General features: G+C 38.4%; 1 protein-coding gene across 2 annotated transcripts in view; it reads left to right on the forward strand.

Moving 5' to 3' along the window:
• The window catches only part of LOC122882695 (metabotropic glutamate receptor 4-like), a 179791-nt gene that overhangs the window by 115348 nt on the left and 43319 nt on the right, over positions 1-21124 (forward strand). For both annotated transcript variants that reach the window (XM_044210366.1, XM_044210365.1), the window contains exon 3: positions 3541-3757. In XM_044210366.1, coding sequence (XP_044066301.1) covers positions 3541-3757 — 217 coding nt within the window. The remainder of the gene's footprint in view (positions 1-3540; positions 3758-21124) is intronic.

The following is a 21124-nucleotide window of genomic DNA, read 5'->3' on the forward strand; positions in this document are numbered from 1 at the left end:
TACAGCGGTGAAAATCCCTCAGGTGAAAAATACAACACAGGGTAGCTTCACTGCAGCTCCCACTTATTTGGCAGATATGGGACTAGACATGTCACGGCAGCACCACAATACATGACAGCAGTAAAATTAAAAACACAAAAAAAGAGATAAAAATTGTTATTTAAAAAAAAAGGGCCAATACATTTACTTAAATATTTTTAAAGTATTGCATGATTTTGCTGACAAACAACAAAACATTTTTTAAAATCAAATTTTCAGTTACTAAGCCCAGTCTTTATTGTTTTCTGGAATGTAATCCCCAATACTTTATTATTCTTCAAATTCAGCAACTGAACTGAATTGTACAACACACATTTTAACCTCTAACATAGTATTCTTTTGTCAGCCTTTTTAAAAAAGATTTTGAACAGCGATTGCAATACACAGTAATAATAGGCACAGAACTAGCAGGTACAGTCATGAATGTCAGCAGGGATTCTTAAATGATATGTTATCTGTGGTTTTTTTTTAAAGCCCCTCTGGGAGGAGAGTTTATCTAATGCTGATGGGTGCCATAGAAAGAAGATGCCAGAGACATTTTTATGTGCTATCACCTCATATTTTATTCCTAAGAACATACTGTTCTTATTTTGCAAAATTAACAAACATAAGTACATCTATCACTTTGACACGGAAAAAGTGAACTGTAGGTGCAAATGGCTAAAAGGCTCATTTTAACTGTGCTACTGTGTGCAAGAACATTGAGATAGTCTAAAATGAGACATTAACACTTTCCAAACACCTTTGCACAACACTTTAATTTCAGTATGCTAGATCCCGCCTTATGATGTCAAAGCACAGTGAGAAAAAAAAAGACAGGTTCACACTTTTATTGCTTCCAAGAGGGAGAGAAACACTGATTCAAAGTTCTGCTTACCATCAAGGCAGACATGAAGTGAGCAAACTTAGGGGTCAGGTGTACCTTAGCCTGCTGTTACCACCAGGTGTTAAATCAACAAGTCAGCTGACTGCCATCAATCCGCAGGGTGCAGACTCAACACATGCCACAGACCCTGTCAAGTTCTGTGTCTCTAAGTGCATCCCAGAGGATCACGTGCATGAGGATGTCAGCCTCCAACATCGATGTCATTCAGTGCTCACAGTTCATGAAGTAATGCAATTTGCACAAGCAATTCTAGCTCAAAACAAGACAACCGACACAGAAATGGTGGGTGGACATGGCACAGTGTGATGCCCTGGGACAACTGAAAGCCATCAATCCAGGAGGCTTATATGCAACTCGCACATGGTCCATTAGCCCACACACAGATTTCCCATTTCTGCCCTTTCTCTTCTTTGAAAGGGAATCGAGTTAACAAGGCTGCTTTTGACTGAGATGTTTGCCGTATCACAAGTCATTACCTATAAAGCCAAGCCTGCACTGACGCACAACTCCAAAATATTGCCATAAAATGACACAAGAGGACATCTTTTACATTCAATACAAGTCCTCCACACGCTGTCCCCTGTTCTGGCTTTACTCAGTGGATCCGTGAGGCAAAAAGAAAGTTGGTGTGGAGTACATGAGTTGTTTGGAGCTGTAGGTCATGGGTACATATTGAACAGCTGTGCGCCTAACAGGCTACGACGACAAGCAGGGAGCACAGTACTAGCAGGATCAGTGCAGTGCTACAGCTGACCACATCAAAGGCCTCCGCTGTGTGAAGTGAGGGAGAGAGGAAGTCTATCTGCAGTTAGTGGAGCAAATATTGGTAAAGTAGGACTGTTGGTGGGTAAAGTTTACTTTGATGTAGCATTGCTGGATGTAAGTACTGTAAGTGGGTAGGTAGGTAAATTTTTTCTCTCCAAAAAATACCATTTAGTCACACATCTTCTACGCTGTAACAAATGAAGTGCTGTTCTAACATACTGCAGGTTTCAAAGTGTTTTACAGTGTCATATTCTGCTTATCGCTCCATCCACACATACCTCCATCTCAGTAGGGATACTCAAAGGTATTTGTCAAAATCCCCAGAGCAACGCTGAGGTGCCATGACAAACAGTATTTGAAAAAGATAAGCAACATTTCATTCACATGAAAGTCGTTAGATGAAAAGGCACAGTCAAAGTCAACTGTTTTGACCTCCTTATTTATCACTGAAAATAATGTTTTATTGCAAATTGTATTGAAATAATTCAGAAAAAACATAACTTATAGCATAGGAGGGCACTGGATATAGGTAACTGTAAATTTTGGAAATTATTATGTTTACATGATTACAAAAACTGAGTAAAACTCCCAAGCAACATTTTTTTCCCTTTTATTTGTCAACATTTTGTTCTTTTGTTTGTGATGATACATGTATTCTTGGATTAAAACCTTTTTAAACGGAAAGAGTGGCTTAAGGACAAGTAGTCTACTCTAATACTGGGCTGGTTCATGCACATTAAAAGATGTTCACCCATTGACTCATAGGCAGTCAAACCCTATTCTGGTTTAAAGCAGCTGCCACTCTGCCTTCTATATCTACTGCCTGAATTTATCAACCATGGGGAATCGGAAAAAAATGCATCAGCATAAAAAGTGTGACCATATTTGAAGTTAAACCATGAAATACATTATTGAATGTCATAAAATCTGGTCAGTTAACTTCCTAACTGTGCAGCACAGAAGCCATAGGAAGATCACAGAAGCTATGACAGCCATAAATCTGAAACAACTTGAGCAAGCAAAAGTTGAGATTACGTACCAACTAAGAGTTTCCTGCTAGAGGCGGCTTCTGAAAGACTTCTGTAGTGAAACTAAGAACTGAGAAAAGAAAGGAGTTAAACCTTTTATAACAGCGGCATGTGAAGACAAGCAGAACTCTGAAAATTGCACTCGCCATCTATAGCTGTTTCTCCATCTCACAAATGTATTTTTAAACAGATTTACCAAAAGAATATTGTGACTTAATTCAATGACTATCTCAAGATTATCTAAAGCAGTTTCCATTAGTTCAATAAGTCTGACTTGCTTATCTTCCGTCCTATCGAGTTATCCCTCAACATTTGACTTTATTGGGTTCTACTGTTATTCAAACTGTTCTAAGTAACACAATATGGTTGTATTATATTTATAGTTCTCCAGCCTTTCCCATTAAACAATAAGGGTTTTGTGATTTCTGACAAGAACACTGGGTATTATTGCAGCTCTGGAGGCAGATCATCTTTTGCTTATACGTTTTTCAACACCAATACAATCCCACATGATGTTAGAGAGAAGTGTGAATTCATGAACAGATTAGTGTTGCTTGACTGGTGTGGAAAATACTTCTAAGAAAGTATTGTAGCTAAGCCTGTGATAATCAGGACTATTTAAAGCAACAGCATGCCAACTGTAGAGCAGCTGAGATTTCAGCAGATGTTAGGTGTCGTATTATAATCATGTATTTGTACATGAAACTGCAAGGAACCTTCCTGCTCTCTCTCTCTCTCTATATATATAATTAATTTACAAAAAGCACATTATTCACAGGGTGTAACCACATCTCTCGCTCGCTCTTTTTGCCTCTCTCATAGATCCCTCAGGTGAGCTACGCCTCCACGGCTCCCGAGCTGAGTGATAACACCCGCTATGACTTCTTCTCCCGGGTGGTGCCCCCAGACACCTACCAGGCCCAGGCCATGGTGGACATTGTCAAAGCCATGCGCTGGAACTACGTCTCCACTGTAGCTTCTGAGGGAAACTATGGAGAAAGTGGTGTTGATGCGTTTATTCAAAAGTCTCGAGAGGACGGTGAGTCTTTCTTCAAACATTCCTACAAGCATCACAGAGTTTATTTAGACTGATGTGAAAATGGTTCTCGCTATGTGAATCTCATTTTGTGAACCACTGAAAGTGTTTCCCTGTGATTGGACAAGCAATTCCATATATATCAAATATATATTTTTTAAACAACATCCAGTAAACAAACTTACTATGTAAACAAATCGATTCAATTAGAGATTCAATAATTTACTTCATTATGCTTACTGCTACATTTGATATAACCTGAGAGCTGTTATTTAGAAAATAGCATGGTTTGTTTGTTGCAATAGGATCCTGTGCTTATATGTTGGAATGTAAAACCTTCACTTTGATGAACTGAATATGAAGAAGTAGCTTATGAATTTTTTTGAACAATCCTATCAGCAAATAAAGCTGCAACACATTGTGGAAGCTAGCCAGTAAACAGAGAGCTGTTTATACTGTATTAATTCTATCAAATTACTTGTTACGTCAGTCATACCATGACAACAATGTTATGGAAGTGAATATATAAACACAATAAAACTTGTACAGGCTAAGGGCCTGATCAGTCAAACATTTAGGACTGTACAATCTTGTACAGAATTCAATTAATATAAAATGGAATTTTGAATGGAATCAGAGGCTTAAGTTAAACATTGATCAACTTTGATTCGCAAATTTTCCCTGTCGACCCTGTCAGTGCTGACCAGGAGGATAACACCGAAGAATTTAAAATAGAGGAAGCTATTGTTATAGCTACATAATGCTAGTTCAATACAATACTTCTGTGGTAAAATAAAAGAGCAGTCCAAAAGCCCCGTGTACCAGTAGCTAGTCCTGAGGTAGCTAGCTTCTGTTGCTGACGCACCATAAAGGCACTTCTTGGTGCAACCTTAAAATTATTCTTTGCCTCAAATGTTTGACATTGTTCCGAGAGATGTAAATGTTTACTGTAACTTTGTTTTATAAAACAGAGACTGTTGGGTATGATTAATGTTGAAATCTGAATTCTTTCCCTGAAATCTCACTTTACAGTAAGTTCCCAACTCTTATCTCGAGGAAATACTTGCATCTGCTACACAAGTGCATACAGAAGATGCAATGAAGGAATTGAATTTGAATTTTCAAATATTGAGAAGCACTGACAGTGTGAAAGTGAGGCTGCAGAGCTAGCCCAAAGCAACATAAGGAGATGGCATTGTATAGTGTTGGGAAGTCAGTTCAGCGCAGGAAGCTGCCGGCACACACTCAATCTGACCCCTGACCCTTTCTGAAGCAGAATGTAATCACTACCGACATGTCCAGTACTCTCTGTGCCACTGCGTCCCTTTCTTTCCTGCCAGCTCTAAGCTGCTGCCCATCATCAGTTGTCCTGGAGAAGCACCAGCAGCAGATTACTCCTGCAGAGCCCTCCAGTCTGTCCAGCTCAGCTGCCTATTTGCCTAACAGTTCATGCAAAGGGAACTCAAACCCCAACACAGGAGTTCCAATGATTTGAGCTTTTTCTCTCTCTCTCTTTAAAAAAAAAAAAATCTTTCATTTTCCCCCTTACTTTTAAAGATACTGGTGTTTAATGCAAATTAAGACCTTGCATATGAATTGAAATATTTTAGTATGAACCTCACTTCTTTAGAATTCCCAAATTCCCATAAAAAGGACAGATATAAAGAGGAGAAAACCTATGGGTATGCAATGGTAGCAATGGCCTCTACAGTCATGTAAAGGTTGGAATCATCCAAAGTGATTCTCAAATGAATCCCCTACAAACTGGTGTGTAACCTTTTTTAAACACTGAAATCACACAAAATTTTGGTTTAGGTGAGAGTGTGATTCCCTCTATTTTTGCGTTTAAATCTTTGCTTCATCTGTGAAAGGTGAAAATAAAATATTGTTAGTATACAATGCATTTTAGTGATAAACAAATGTAAAGAAAACCGTGTGCTTTTGACAATGAAAACTCAGAATGGTAACTTTGATGCAGTTTGAAACTCATACTGTCACTAGTCAGTTTACACCTGCTACACACAGATGTCTCTGGATCAGTTGTTTTCTTGTGCTCAAAATGTCTCCCTCTTAGCCAGGTGAAGAATCCCTAAAGGTGCCTCAGCACAGCCTTTCATTAAATCAGCCCTGACTGAGTCATGAATGCTTAAAGCCCTGCAAACATCTACTTATCCAACCTGTTCTGTCTCCAGCTACAGAGATCTGATACTTTCTAAAGGATTTTATTGCATTTCGTTATGTAATTTCACAGTCCAGCATGCCTCCTGAGGTCACACCTTAATTAGAAATTAAAAAGGCCAAAGAGATGTCAAGACAAAGATAAACTACAAGAAGAGGAGGCTTCTAGTTTTGAATGTCTCAGCACGGAAGGTCAAACATCTGTCTTTATAGACATTTTATGTGGTTTTTAAAAGCCATGTATTTGTTCAGGAAACCTGAGGGGGCATAACAGAGGAAATACTTTAATGTTTTGACCAAACTCTTGTTTTTTGAACACTTTCTCGAATTCCACTGCCGATTTAACGACCTGACAGTAAGAGACAGCATGTCAGGCAACCACACAGGCAAAATCATTGTTCAGAGACAAACACTGCACTCTTTTCAGTGCCTTTCAATTGTAAACAAGAATTTAGACAAATATCTGTCAAGTCAGCCCGTCTACAGCTCCTTTAAATCTGACGACTGGAGTGATTTTTGCAAAACATTTTCATACGTCTGTTTTCTACATGCTGAAGTATTGTTTGATTCCCATGTCCTTTCCTCCAATTCAGGCTTTGATTGATTATACGAGAGACACACAGAGGACAAGCAGGCAGCTCTGTCAAAATCAAAGCCACAGGTATTTGGCTGCTAAATGGGTTCTGCAGTTGTCTGCTGACATAATAAAACAGCCAGATCAGAACTGGCCAAATGTTCTATCTCATTAACCAGCCAAAGGCCATACTGAGCAGCAGTCTCACCCACCTAATGTCACAGCGGCCCTGTTTTCACTGTCTGGCTTTGTGTGGAGGAAAACTGATTTTAGCTTTGAATGGCAGATTTGGGTATGTTGAAGTTTGATAAATATAACGTAGATTCTCTGGCTTTATTGAACAAAATGACACATTTATTTATTTTGTGCTCAATTTCTGCTGTTTCACTCATGATGTCATTATTGTAGTTTGACTGGTGCAGTACTTGTGTGGGTGGGTACGAAAATAGTTCTTAACAGTCACACAGGTAGGTAACCAACTGTGGGGCTGAGGTAGTTAGCCATTTCTTAGAGCACTCCCAACATTATTCCATGTCTTTGTAAGTTGTTTCGTGTCGTGATTCAAATCATGAGGCAACATACAGAGTTCTGAGATTATAGGACTATTGCTGTGAGTTTCAACAATATGGTTATTTACCATCACCACATTTAGACCCATGAAAGAGAGGCAGCAGAGACAACGCAATGATAGCTCCTTTCGATAATGAGGCAAACACAACACTGAGCGTGTAGGAACTTCAATGGCTCAGCAGGTGTTGAAATAACATGAATGAAAAGTAACACCGTAGCATCTTAACAAGCTAGGCTAACCAGCGTCTGCTTTACGAGTGGAGCTTCCACTTTCCAAATGTCAAATTCTGTAAAGGGACAGATGTCTTAAATCACAGCTGACAACCAACGCTATGTGGGCTTGATGAAGAAGGGGAAAACATGTTTTGTATCAACGTTTGTAGGCTGTACAGCATGACGTTCTTCAGGCGAGTTGACAGCACAGCGTCAGTTCTCAAATGTCAGTCACGTGTTGTCATGGTAAACCCACCCACATGGTTGAAGCTTAGAAGTCGTTTCCACAAATGTGATCAAAACAGTTCATTCTCTTTGGAAAAATAGAAAATTATGCACAATAACTGCAGTATCATTCGCACAAAAAGTGAGAATAATTTCAGTTATACTTTAAGGGCTTTATCTTTGAGATTAGTGCTTTATTTGTTCTGGAGGACATTTTAGCCAAGATGATTTTAGCAGAGATGCTACCACTGGGGAGAAATAGATTGCTGTGTTGACCCACAGACCATATGCTTGTGAGGTCCTAATGGCAACACACTGCAGCTGGTGTTTCGGTGGTAACATTCAGTTATATTTCCAGCACACTCCACAGCGAATCTCAAGCTCATAAATGGACATCATGACATTTTTTAATTTGGCCTTTTCTTCACAGTGCCCTCCAGGTTAATGTTTCTGTTTAAGGCTAGCTGGAAGTCAAATGTGAAAAATTTCTCCCATAATGTGATAAAAAAGACAATCAAAAATAGCCCAGCCATTCAAATATCAATTTAGTTTTACTGTATGTCCATTTGCTTCCTGGCAAAACAAATTCTGTTTGACATTCAACAGAGTACAGACTTAAAGGCCGATTGTTTCGAATTTTATATTTCTAGTCAAATAAACATTTTCAAAAAGTATGTAAGCATGTGTGGGGGTGGTTTTGAGAGAGTGGGGGTGGTGGTGTAAGTGTTGTGTTAGATGTTAGATGACACAAGGTCCTGCTGGTGAGAGAATCTGATATCATTTGATCCTGGCTCACTGGGCTTTCAAGTGGAAACAGAATTGAACTGGAAACTCACACAGTATTTGATCAGACTGGCTGGACTTGAGTATCTGTACCGTTGAGCGGAAACAGTAGGGCACTGGGGCAGTCGATATCTCACAGGCGGTTGCAAATAACAATTAGTGTTTCTCTGAGAGAAAGCGTGAACTTGAGCTGAAAAGGGTGAGAATAACAATTAAGACAATTGAGGGGGACTGACATGCTTCTGCTTAGATGACCTTGTCTTTTGTACATTAAGTCTAGAACAGGGTTAAGATGAGTTATTTCTTTAAATGACAGTGTTTTGAAAATCATGAATAACAGTTGTGTTCCCTCTAAATACAGCAGACTTGTAGCATCCACTGTTATCAGAAAAAATGTGTAACCATGAATGTTCAAACTAAAAATGAAGACAATGTGTTCTTGACAGTTCCGATAATCCAGATGGCATTTCTGACAAAAGGTCTTCTGCAGTGTTCATTTCATCTTTTCACACCCATCGACAGTCACAGACTTCCTTAACCTTGTATGAGGCTCTTAAATCCAATTGTAACAGCTTTTTTTATTTTTTTACAAATCTGTTCTTCAGCATGGACAAATCAGAGGATAACAATGCAGTGATGCATTAGCGTCAACATATGTCATTTAGAAGTTAAATCATCATCATCTACTTTTTTTTTTCAGCTAAGCTTTTCACTGGATCTAACCTCAACTTTTATCTTGGATAAGAATGAATCTTATTAATCATTCTATTAATAAAAAAGCTTGACTCCTGTGGATATTTTGTCTGCAGGAAGTGTAGTGTTTGGTACTTCTAAACACGTGGAAGATGTATGCTACGACGAGAAGATAACTTTTTTTCTCTTGTTTTATAGTCATTTTGTGAAAGTCTCTGGATTTGTTTTGTCTGTGAAGCAACAAATCAGTTGACCTCATATTGAGTACTTACGTCACAGATGAATTCAACCATAATCATACAGTATACTGTAAAGTAAGTCTGTTTGCTAAAGTTGTAATTTTATTGACTGAGTAACTCATAATGTGACTAAGAGTGTACAGTCATGCTTGTGGTTCTGTGAGGCTCTAATGCTCATTATAAAAGGAAACCAATCTGTTATATAGACAAATTTGATTTTTGACCTGATGTTGGCGGTAGGTAAAAAGTCAGCGGATCACGAAAGTTCACAAAGACCATGACTGTCTGCACTAAACTGCATGGTAATCTATCCAACAGCTGTCAAGATATTTCACTCTCAACCATAAATGTCAACACTAGACATGTGGCACTAGAGGAAAGTCTGGGGATCACCAAAGTCATTGGGATTCATCCACTGGGGACCATGAATAGCTGTACCAAATTTCATGGCAATCCATCCAACAGCTGTCAAGACACCAAAACCAAAAATATCAGCCTCTTGTTGGCATCAGAGAAAAGTAAGGGGATTATCAAAGTCAGAAGGAGAGGACACAGCAGATCCACTAAAAGAATTCTCAGCAGATAAAGATGCAGAAGAGGCATAAATGTTTAATATCAGATCATGCAAGCGTCACATACAGAACCTGTTTGCATTGGTCTCCAAAGAAAGTGTGTCAGCCCCTGAATTTGGGCATGCTGAATAGTGTCATCATCAGGACAGTTTTTCAAATGGCAATACTTCAGACATTATTTAATCTGCAGTTGCTGGACTTTCACTAAAACGTTCCACCTTCGAGATGCAGATCTGTTTTCAAAGAGCTGCATTTTCAGTTGGGTTGTTCCCATTGTATAACAACTATCAAACCGGCCCTTGGGATTAAGGCTGGAGTGTCATTATCGAAGATGACTACAAGAAAAGACGGATAAAAAAAGTTTTTCAGTATGATGTCTCACTGTTGTCACCCTTGAAATGCAAGACTGTCCTTGATGCACATGCTTTTGCTGAGAAGATTTCTTTCCATTTATTCTTCTCTCAAAAGCTGCTGTGCCCCCAGGGTCCTTATTAGAGAGTGTACGGTCCTCTGCAGTAATAGAGGCTGCTCCATGTCATTTTATTCTCACCTTGTGAAAAGTAGTGTGATTTATTTTCAGTGGATATTGCACACCTCCCTACTGTATCCCTGTATGTAATCAAATCAAGTGCATTTTACAGAGTCAGGTGGACCTATAAAATGAAACCTCTAATATCTATACAACAATTTTTTGTTTTGTTTCTTGGGTGTACTTTAATTTTCAGATTTCAGCACACTGACACTTAGATATTGCCATCTACGATTAGTTGGATGGATAATTTCATATCATAATCTGAATTTTTCTTCTTAAATTGGGGGGGGCCACAGCACCCAGCAGCGCAGGGATGACAGGGAGATTATGCAAATGTTGGAAATGAGGCTGCATACTGCCCCCTTTGTCATGAGGGAAATGTCAAGAGGAATGATTTGAATACTCATTAACCTGAAACGCCTGGTGAAAAATATTGTCTGAAGAAGTAAGTTTTCAGTTATATTTTTAAAACATTTTGTATGGGTAAAACAAACAGGATATTACTTATTATGTAAATGCTCCTTATGAGCTTATGATTCTGTAGGTATTATTAAGATATTACATTGATCAAGACAAAGCACTAGACTCTGTGTAATGAATTGATTTCATGTTTAAAGCCTTATTTTGCCACGATGAAAAGAATCAACAGCCCAACAATTCAATAAATAAGGTGTTAGCATTATGCAAATGTGTAGCTTCAACAGTATTTCCTGTCTAATGTACTCTTATTCTAATTATACTTTGTGTGAAAGAAAGAAAGGAAGAAAAAAAGGAAGGAAAGAAGAGAGGAAGGAAGGTAGGAGTTCATGTCCCCTTGGCTCAACATGTCAAATGCAGGAAATCCCCGTCAGGGCTCAGACAAGCTGCTCCTCTTGCTTCAGGCCTCATTGAGTCCTGATGAATGCTGTGTTGGGCTTTTGAGGGTTAAAAGAGCCATAAGGTGAATATATTTTGTGCAACCACCAGTATCTTTGGTATTTCCGCAGCACTGTTCACCTGCTGACATTATTCATAATACTGCATGGCAGTCCGGTGGCAAAAGACAGCAGGTTTTGCGGCATGCAATGTGGGAAAATTGCTGTATATATTGTAGGCCACAGAGCAGTTCACGTGTTCAACAGCTACATATTATTGATCAAACAAAAGAAGCTAAAAATGTAATAACTCAGACGTGCGTCAAAACAAAAGCAAACATTTGAACTAGCATGACACATTTTTTCAAGGCACTAACACAATGCAAATGGCTTTAACGAATATAGACCATAAGTAAGTAATTTACTAAACCCGAATTTTCTCTTTTTATATCTCTACTTCAGTTACATTATGCTGCTCTGTCCATTTATTACTTTTCTATTTTCCGTTGTTCATTACCTTGTTTAATTAGCAGTTTGCAGCATTTCGCAAATGGTTTCATATCTTTAAAACTGTCACAGCTACACTTCCAAGAGTTGCTTTATGTTCCTTTCAACCACCTGGAACTTGGTTCCTCAGACAGTTTCAAAATCAATGAAGGGTTTTAGCTGCAGGTGTGCAAAGAGAATGATTGTCAAGACTCTGCCACAGATCTTATATTTGCATAATGTGCTTTATCTCTATCATGTCACAGAGACATGCCAACACTGCATGACAAAATATCCCAAACTTTCCACTCAGACACAAAAACCAAATCTGTGGGTTTGGTTTGTCTGGCTTAAAGTTTCTCAGTTATTCTATCTAATCCTTTGTTTGCATTAAATATTGGGTTGACATTTTTAGCAGTTCACACAATTTTATCAGTGACATGTGATTAGGAGGTTAGCTAATCTGCAAAATATGCAAACAAGATATATTGCGTTTGTGGTTAAACAATTAAGATGTGATTTACTGAAGGAATTCCAGTTGTTCCTAGAAATATTAAACCTTGTTCACTTTGAGGCCAGAAGCTTTTAGACCAGTATTTTGGCACAATAACAATTTAACAAAAGGGAGCATTCATCTGAGGATTGTTCATTACTGTATCTTGGAGAAGTTGTATGCCTAGCAAGGCTGGTCTGGCCTCTGCAGGAGCCTGTCCTGGGGCCTGCCAGAGGCAATATTAAAGGTGAAGGCACTTTATCACAGAATGGATGAACCTTCAGGTAGTTGGATCCTGCTGCACCTGTAAACCTTGGTGCAGTCTGATGGTGTGGCACATTTTGGAAAGAAGCAAGAATGGGCAGTATTTCTGTTACATATACTTGAAACAAGTACCTGAAATACATTTCTGAGAATAATTAATTAATTAATTGATTAATCAATCAAGCATTTTGTCTAAACAATTTAACAAAATAGTGAAACATGCATGTCATAATTTCCCACAGCCCAATGTGATGTATTCAAATAGCTTGTTTTATGCAACCAACAGTCCGAAACCCATAGATATTCAGTTTACTATTATTTATGACAAAGAAGAGCATCAAATCCTTACATTTGAGAAACTAGACCTAGCAAATCTCTGTCATTTTGGCTAAAATGATTGTCGATTAATCTTTTGTTGTTGTTAATCGACTAATTGTAGCAGCTCTACTATTGAGAACTTTTTCTGTAATTGAATTGAATTGTGGAATATGATCAGCAAATAATAGGAACCTTAGATTTGGGTTCATTAAGTACAAAAACATCTTGTCACTTTCAGTTATTCACACCAAAATGAGCAAAGTCATATATAGCCAGGTGAATATCAGTAACTGAAGTAGTAAGCATATTTATAAGAACACACCACTGACCATTTATACTACTACAGCTCTTTGTCTGTGACCACACAGAACTTGCTGCTGGCAGTATCAGCAGGTTACAATGAAGAATGCTAGCAACGCCAAGAAGCAATTTATTACATTTTAAGCACTGATAAAGAAACTATTGTCATGTGCCAGGGGGTGAAAAAAGAGATTTAAATTCAGAATGACAGCCATTATTTCACTCATCTGTTGTCAGGAATGTATGCTCGCTACTGAAGGTAACATATCGAGCCTGACAGTCTAACATCAAATGTAGTTGCAGGGAAGTTTTCAGCAGCTCTTTGACAAAGTAAGAATGTGCACCTCAAGGCCTGCTGCAGCTAGCTCTTCACCCCGTGCCCACGCCTGATTAGATAGCAACATTAATGTTTGCTTTGCCTCATGAGAGGAAGCAGTATATATACTACTTAAACTCTTCAGCTAAGCTTTAACAACATTTTCATCTTAAGAGCTTTGCTATGCGGATTCTCCTTGGTAAGAGGAAAGTCCCATGGTTGTCAGGTGAGTCATTTTAACAGTGCAGAAAAGCTCATTTCACAGTGCTTAGAGGCCTGTCTTTGATTTATAAATTATTTGCACTAAGAAGGAAAATGTCATTCAGTCATTTTGAAATCTAATTTATAGTTGCCCCAGAACCTGTTGTCATGTACCTTTTTTATATTCAGGACCTGGGAACTGAATAGACAACATGCTCTCCAGAAAAAAGCTCAACGGTTGACAATGACATGCAGTTACTATTCTCTCCTGAAGAATATAAAACGCATTATCAAAATTTCTGTACATGAAGTGTGTATCCTCAGGTCAAATTGCCACATTTGTACAAAAAACTTTGCTATTAACACAGTTCAGAACTTTACAACTGCTGAAAAATAGGACAGTGCTGGATTTCTTAAGCTCCTGCCAACACAGAGAAATCATTTGTGCTTACACCACTGAGTTGAAATAATAGATTCTAATTTAATGTCAAGATTCAAGAGTTTTATTGTTGCTGTACAAGTACACTCGTGAAATTCTTTGGCTGGGAGGCTCCGTTAAATAAAAGATATATAAGATAAAGATATATCAAGGATGTATATAGTCATGGTCATCAATAAAAAGTGCTTCTGTTGTTAGCAGTAACAAAGTTTCAAAGTGACAGTGTTTGAAGAAACAGTACCGAATGTAGATGTGTATTTTACCCATGGTCGGACAGACTGATTCTTTAGATTTAAGTTTCTAATAGACAATATTTGGTGCTGATATTCTGTGTTTTTTACTGAATTGTAACTTCTTTGATATCTTAAAAGTGCAAAATTATCACAAATACCAATTTTTCCAATTTCAGTAACAAAATGACAACACTGAGAATATGTGTTGTCCATTCAGACTGTGGCAAATTAAACCATTTTGGTTAAGGACTTCAGTCAAAATGTATCATTTATGCAAAACACGGTGTGAAATCATATTTTTTAAACCTCCCTCATAATGATAATGTGCTTTCAGTAAAAACACACTGCAGTGGAGAGGCACTGCATATTTACAGCAAGCAAAATTGAAGTAACAGTGTGGGATGAACAATATGTACAAAATAATGTTCTGTCACTGGTGCCCTCTTGCCCTCCATGAGCTTCCCCTGCACTGTGGGGATAAATAGAGAGTGGGCCCATTTCCCTCCGGGACTTACTGCGTGCTGATATCAGAGCAGAGTTGCTGACAGATGTAATACCAGAACTGGTTGCCATTTGGCTTAAGAAAATAACCTTGCCAACAAATACTTTTAGTTGATCCATCAACTTTGAGACCTTGAGTGTAACTACACTTCCACCCTGTTGGGTTCTCATATATACTTTCGCAGATTGTTAGCAGAGTCATCAATACAAGCTTGAGTGGATAATTTTTTGTTTCAGAGACCAAAGATTAGAACCATGCAGTTCATAACACTCAATTTAACAGCCAGTCCAGCATACAGCACCTGCTGGGGCACTATAGTTGCTTCATTGCTCCCTTTCTTCACGTTTATTATAATAAAGGCAAGTCGTCAGTCTCACATTATTTGCCTCAGCTCTTGGTGCAAAGAAATTTTCAAAACAATACTAGTAGCAACTGACAACCCATCTATCAAAAAGATTCTAATTCTACATATAGCGGGTTTAACTTGTTTTGCGCCATGGCTTGCTGAATGAGCTAACAAACAGAAGTTCACATGGGAAGTAATGAACTCACTAAAGCTGTTGGGTGGGCTAGATAACAGCAGTCAGTCAGTTGTAGCAGTTTGAACTAAAAATGTAACACTGAACATCAAAATCTGCCCTTTAAATACTTAATGATTTAGTAATGTTATTTCAGATAGCTCCACTTCTTCAGTATCACTGCTAACTACAGGCTACTTGCCCGCATTGGCTTGCAAATTACAAATGAAAATAATTTGCCCCCTCATTCATTTGAATGGCAAAAATGGCTCAACTAATGCTGGATTGCAAATGCAAAGTCAACCGGCAATACACAGGATGCACTCGCAAATTCCTGGTTGATTACTTTGTAAATAGAACACAGTATTTCTACTGTTTACCTCGCAATCATCACATGAAAAAATAAAATGATTGTCGCCATAATAACATATAGAGTAGTATAATCCTTCCTCATAGTATTATAAACCGCAGTTCAGTGTTTTGATTTCTGATAATCTTTCAAACTTGTAGGTCTGTTATTCTAAACTAAACTGGACATCTTGGACCACATTTCATTGTCTCACTGGTACATGAATCAACACACCCCAAACCAACGCAGCCTCTTGCATTTGTTTAACGCAGGGCTGTTTTTGGTCTAAACGCCCACTTGGCCCCCTTTTCAAGCTTAGCAGTCAGGTGAACATGCAAAACAGCCTGCCTTCAACAGGGTTGAAGACCATACAGGCATTTCTGAATTTATCACCAGAAACACTTTTCTTGTCATCAGAATTAAAAAATATGAACTTAAATCTGTGTAACATTAAGAAAACAGTAGTAAGTAAGATGAAAACAAACACTTGTTACAATCATATGATTATTAATGAACCCAATGTCGTAAATGATAGTAGAACATACTTTTGTTTAAGGTGTTTTTTAATAGAAATGGTGGCATACATATTTTACAGAAAACATATACTGTAGGAAGATGCATCACAGTAATGAGTCTTCTTTAATCCAATCTAATTCCACACATCACCATGCAGATGTCTTTCTTATTAACATCAGAGCATCTCCCGATGAGTACATTTGAAACTCATTCTAAACAACTACACAGCAAGCTAAAAAATTGCTTCCTGTCATTTAGTTTCATCTGATGCTTCTTTGATACCCAAATATTCAGCAGCACCACTTTCTTACATAGCAAAGCCAGGTTACAGAGGAAGTGTACGGTAAATTATCAAAACATAAATAACTAGAAAAACCATGAACGCCTATATGTTCTGTGCATTGATTACTGGTTTATTTACATGGTAAAGAAAATTTACTGAGAAGTGAAAATTAAAGGACACTTAACATCAGCCAATTATATAGATGTCTATAACCAGTTTGTTATTCTCAAATCATATTTATTGGGAGCCATTTTGTAGATTTATTCATTTGTGGTGTAATTTTGCCATGGTTACTATATTTAAAACAATAACTGTGTTTTATTTAGATATTGGAAGCATTGGTACAGTATGCTTGTATCTACAGACATCCTGACCAGTCTCTAATTGAAACATTACATTACATTTATTTAGCTGACGCTTTTAACCATGTGGATAAAATCCAGAAATTACAAGGATCATGCAAGTACATCAACTTCATCAAATATGCTGAACTGCTTCACGTTTAGAAACAATAGATTTTTTGTTTGTTTCTTATGGGCCAAAGTGCAGTCTGAACAGATGAGTTTTCAGTCTGCGACAGAAGGTGTGTAGAGTTTCTGCTTGTCCTGATGTCAGTGGGGAGCTCGTTCCACCAAAGTGTGTAGCCAGGATTGCACCCCCCACCCCCCAACCGAATAAATGAAAATATGCAATTTTCTAGATATAGTATGAATTCTGTTAAGTTGTTTTAGCTGAAAATTTGAAACTGAATCAAGTGGTCTTTTGTGTGAAATACTTATTTTGAGTAAACATTACTAAACATTTTTACAAGTCATTTGTACTGTGCACAAATTACTCAAAACATAATTTTTGTGGTGTGGCTCTATAGTCATGCTTTATATTATAAGATTCCTCTAATATTTTACCTCCTGTGTATTTATGAATGAAGAGGCCAAACATACCATTCAATACAATACAGGCCGATTCACCACCACCATAATATGCAGCCTCCAAATGCACCACAGAATAGATTAAAAACACAAATTCTCAATAAAACATTTTCCATAAGGTCATTTACTGTATATTGCAATGTTAATGCATTTCCTTACATAATACAGGTTATTTTCCTGGTCTGTCAGTATGTATCTAATCTGCTCTAGATATTTATTTACATTAGCAGAGCAAAGGCAGACAGTGAGCATGAGTTTGTGTGCTGCTCATTGATATCTGAGAGGAGAAACTTGACTCTCATCATTCTTGCATTAAACCACAGTTCAGCCTCGTATTCCCAGCAGTACATAATGGTGAGCCCAGGGCTCATCACATGATCCAGCCCAAAGCTGGTCACTGATATTAACCTGCAGACTCAACAAGTCCCTGATAAGTTGTCTAGGCTGTGCAGTACATCTCAGACACATCGATGTGTCTGAGTGCATGTACTTTGAAATGAAGATACACTGCATACACACATATACTGTACAATACATACATTAGTTACACACAGTTGCTATGGGAAGACTTCTTTGATCAAATGTTGTAAATAAGGGTTATAGGTGTGGAAAATGACACAGATGCGTGGCATAATAAAGACAAATTACAATGATACATAGGTGGAATTAGGGCCATTCATCTTCTCCTCTCTAATATGAAAGCCGTTCATGTGATTCAAATAAATCATAATCTCTACCAGATTTTGATGCAAGTACATTGTACTTCTTACACACAACATGCTTGTTCATTTGTGTTGTCCTCCCCATGTTACAGGCAGGAGCAGGTCACTTACAGTCTTTAAATTCATCTGAGCCATCCAATATTGCAGAAAAGAATGAAATTTGGTAGTCTGGGGTATCTTTGTGGCTCAGCAGTCTATAATAATTATAATGGGATGTTATACTGTAATTGATCCCCAGGGGAGAAATTAATTTCTTTTTATCCCCTCAGCCCTGCACAGTGAGGTGAGAGCACAGCGTCAGCGACAGAACAGCACCTCAGGGACTGTGGGGGATTTAGTGTCTTGCTCGGGGACACTTTAGCAGGGTAGTTGGAACATGGGACTGAGAACCTGGGCCACTCACTCACAGCTGTATTTCTGATAAGAGGGGAAAAACACAATCTGTAGATAATGTACTATTAAAACACACTTCCTGCAGTTCATCTAGGGTAACATGTTGCTATCAGGGATAGTCAGGACTTTACCTGTACTGTTGTTTTCCTAGCCTAAAATCAATTCCATCCATCCATCCATTTTCTCTCCCTCTCAGGGGCCTAAGTGTGTCCCAGCATGCATTGGATTGAAACACTGGACAGGCTGCCAGTTTATCGCAGGCCTCTGATCAACTGATTTGCATAAATCATTTGATATACGATTTGCTATATCAGAGGGGGATATTACTTATCTCCTTATTTAGTGCTATCCACATCAACTTGTTTTGGTTCCTGACATTTTGCATTACTTTGATCTCATCTGAGAGTATTTGTATAATGTAAACCACTGTGATCACACCACTGAGGCTGAGCATTGCTGTTGTGTACATACTGATCAGTAGCCAGACACTATATACGGGACAATGGATTGATGGAACAACACTGCTGTTCAAAGCAGATGGGAATTCAAAGCTCTGTGCAGCTCAAAAAGGCTTTCTAATTATTAACTGATGGTATCTCTTGACTAATAGATCCTTTGCTGCCATGCAAAAGAAGCAGCAGCTTGGGTGTTGAGGGTTTTTTATTTATTGTTGTGGAAGATTTTTCAAGCCTGCAACGATGGATAATGATTGACCATCAGTGTTGTAGAAGCAACATTAGTTTAGTTTTAGTTCTCTGTATTTTAGTTATGTTCTCCAGCTGCAAATTAAGCCTGCTTATGTAGGTATTTCGAGGGCATCCCAATAAACAGGCTATTTATATACCTGCACCTTCACCACAACGCCCACCTGGGTGTATTTTGTGTGCTTCTGCACTACTATTCACCAAGCACAGGAGCTGTGCTGCAGTCAGCCACAGTGCCAGGAAATATTTAATGTTTATGGCAGCACTGTCTCTCCCACGGGTGTCAAATGAGAAGGAATATTAGTGTTCTGAGCTATTAGGAGAGCACAGACTGGGGCTGACAATGGAAGACACGAGAGAGGAGGCTCGCAGTCTCCTCAGCAACGGATATTTTTAGAGGTGGTTTTTAAGACATGGCTCAGATGTTAAGAGTGGTATAGGATGAGTGTTGGGCGTGAAATACACTACTCAGGAAGTTTTCAGCAGTACAAAGGCTGCTTCACTTTATCAGTAGATTTGCCTTCACACTTATACTTGTATGTACAGATAATTTATTTTTGGTTTTGGCACACTGCAACAGGTCATCGGGAAAATTACCAAACTAGCTAAATGAGAAAATTATTAATGTTTTGATTTATTTTTCCCTTTGCGAGACCTAAAGCACAACCCAGTTGTTCAGTTTGGTTTTACACAAGCCACTGATTGTTAATCAGCAGAGATCACTTTCAAATAATTTTGATGTATAACTATAATTAATCAACAGACAATCCTGTATGTCTCTGCAGACACAAACAATGAGGTAAACGGTGGGGTTTTTTCAGGGCTGCTACACATTTGTAATGAATTGCTTTATAATTGTCTTTCTCTATGTTCTCATGTTTACAAAGTAACATTAGGTGGGAGACGGTGGTCTGGTTCAGTTTAAGGGAATTCTGATGTTAAGTTTATCTCCCTAATTACATCCTGTCCGATGGCAAAATGGAATTTCTCAAAGTGTTTTATTGAAAATCTGATTCCTCTAAAGAGATGTAGAGAGCTAAAGAGAGAGATGCATTAGCTAAAATTAATATAAAATATGTAATGAGCAAAACCTATAATTACCAAGACCAATTAAAAGCCACTTAGGTTGTATGAAAATGCCATTTTGGAAAAGCTTGGCATAGATGAATCAACGTGTGAAAGATATTTCAGTATGTAAACACTGTGAAAGAAAATAATATGTATTAGGTTTGTATGTTTACATGTATGTACTGAACAGTATATCTGTGTGTGTAACCCTTGTTGGGGGGGGGAAGCGCAAGATTAGCTGCAGAACAGAAAAACTGAAATTTATACTTGGAGCAGGTTGGGATTGAGTGCCTTGACTAGCTGCTCCCGGTCATGGAGTTTGAATTGGGGTCCTCGAGTCAAGGGACCATGTCGTTGACCATCCAGTACTTGGAGAAGAATGGATGGACAGTTGCATGGATGAATGGATAGTGTTAGCAATATAACAAATTGCCGTGTCTACCATACAACTAACAGTGTTACAAAACTGGCCCCCATGGAGGGCCCTGTTCAGTGTGCCTCAACTCTCACAGGCCGGGTTTTTTCCCCCCTGGTCCTCCTGGTATTCTCTCCGGAGGTTAAGCAATGTTGCAGCCTGCTGCCAGGGATGTGAGAAGAGAAGAAAAAGAAGGGATGAGTGCTCTGCTTCCACACAGCAGATGTTGGGGGAATGGGGGACTGAAGTAGCAGTGAGGCAAAGACATAGAATCTAATGATTGATGGAGTCTCTGAGAGCAGAGAGCTGCTGCTATGCTGGTGCTAAATTTCCCATGTGCCTGTCTGGGTAGTTTAAGTGTAATGACACAGAGAGGTACCTCTGCTTCAGATTAAACAAAGCCTCAACAATCAGGAGCACGTAGATTGTAGAAAGGTACACAAATATTGTGAACTGTGAAATGCTTTACTTGCATATGTTTTTTTTTT

Source organism: Siniperca chuatsi, linkage group LG10 (assembly GCF_020085105.1).
Source record: "Siniperca chuatsi isolate FFG_IHB_CAS linkage group LG10, ASM2008510v1, whole genome shotgun sequence".
In the NCBI taxonomy this organism is placed as follows: Eukaryota; Metazoa; Chordata; class Actinopteri; order Centrarchiformes; family Sinipercidae; genus Siniperca; species Siniperca chuatsi.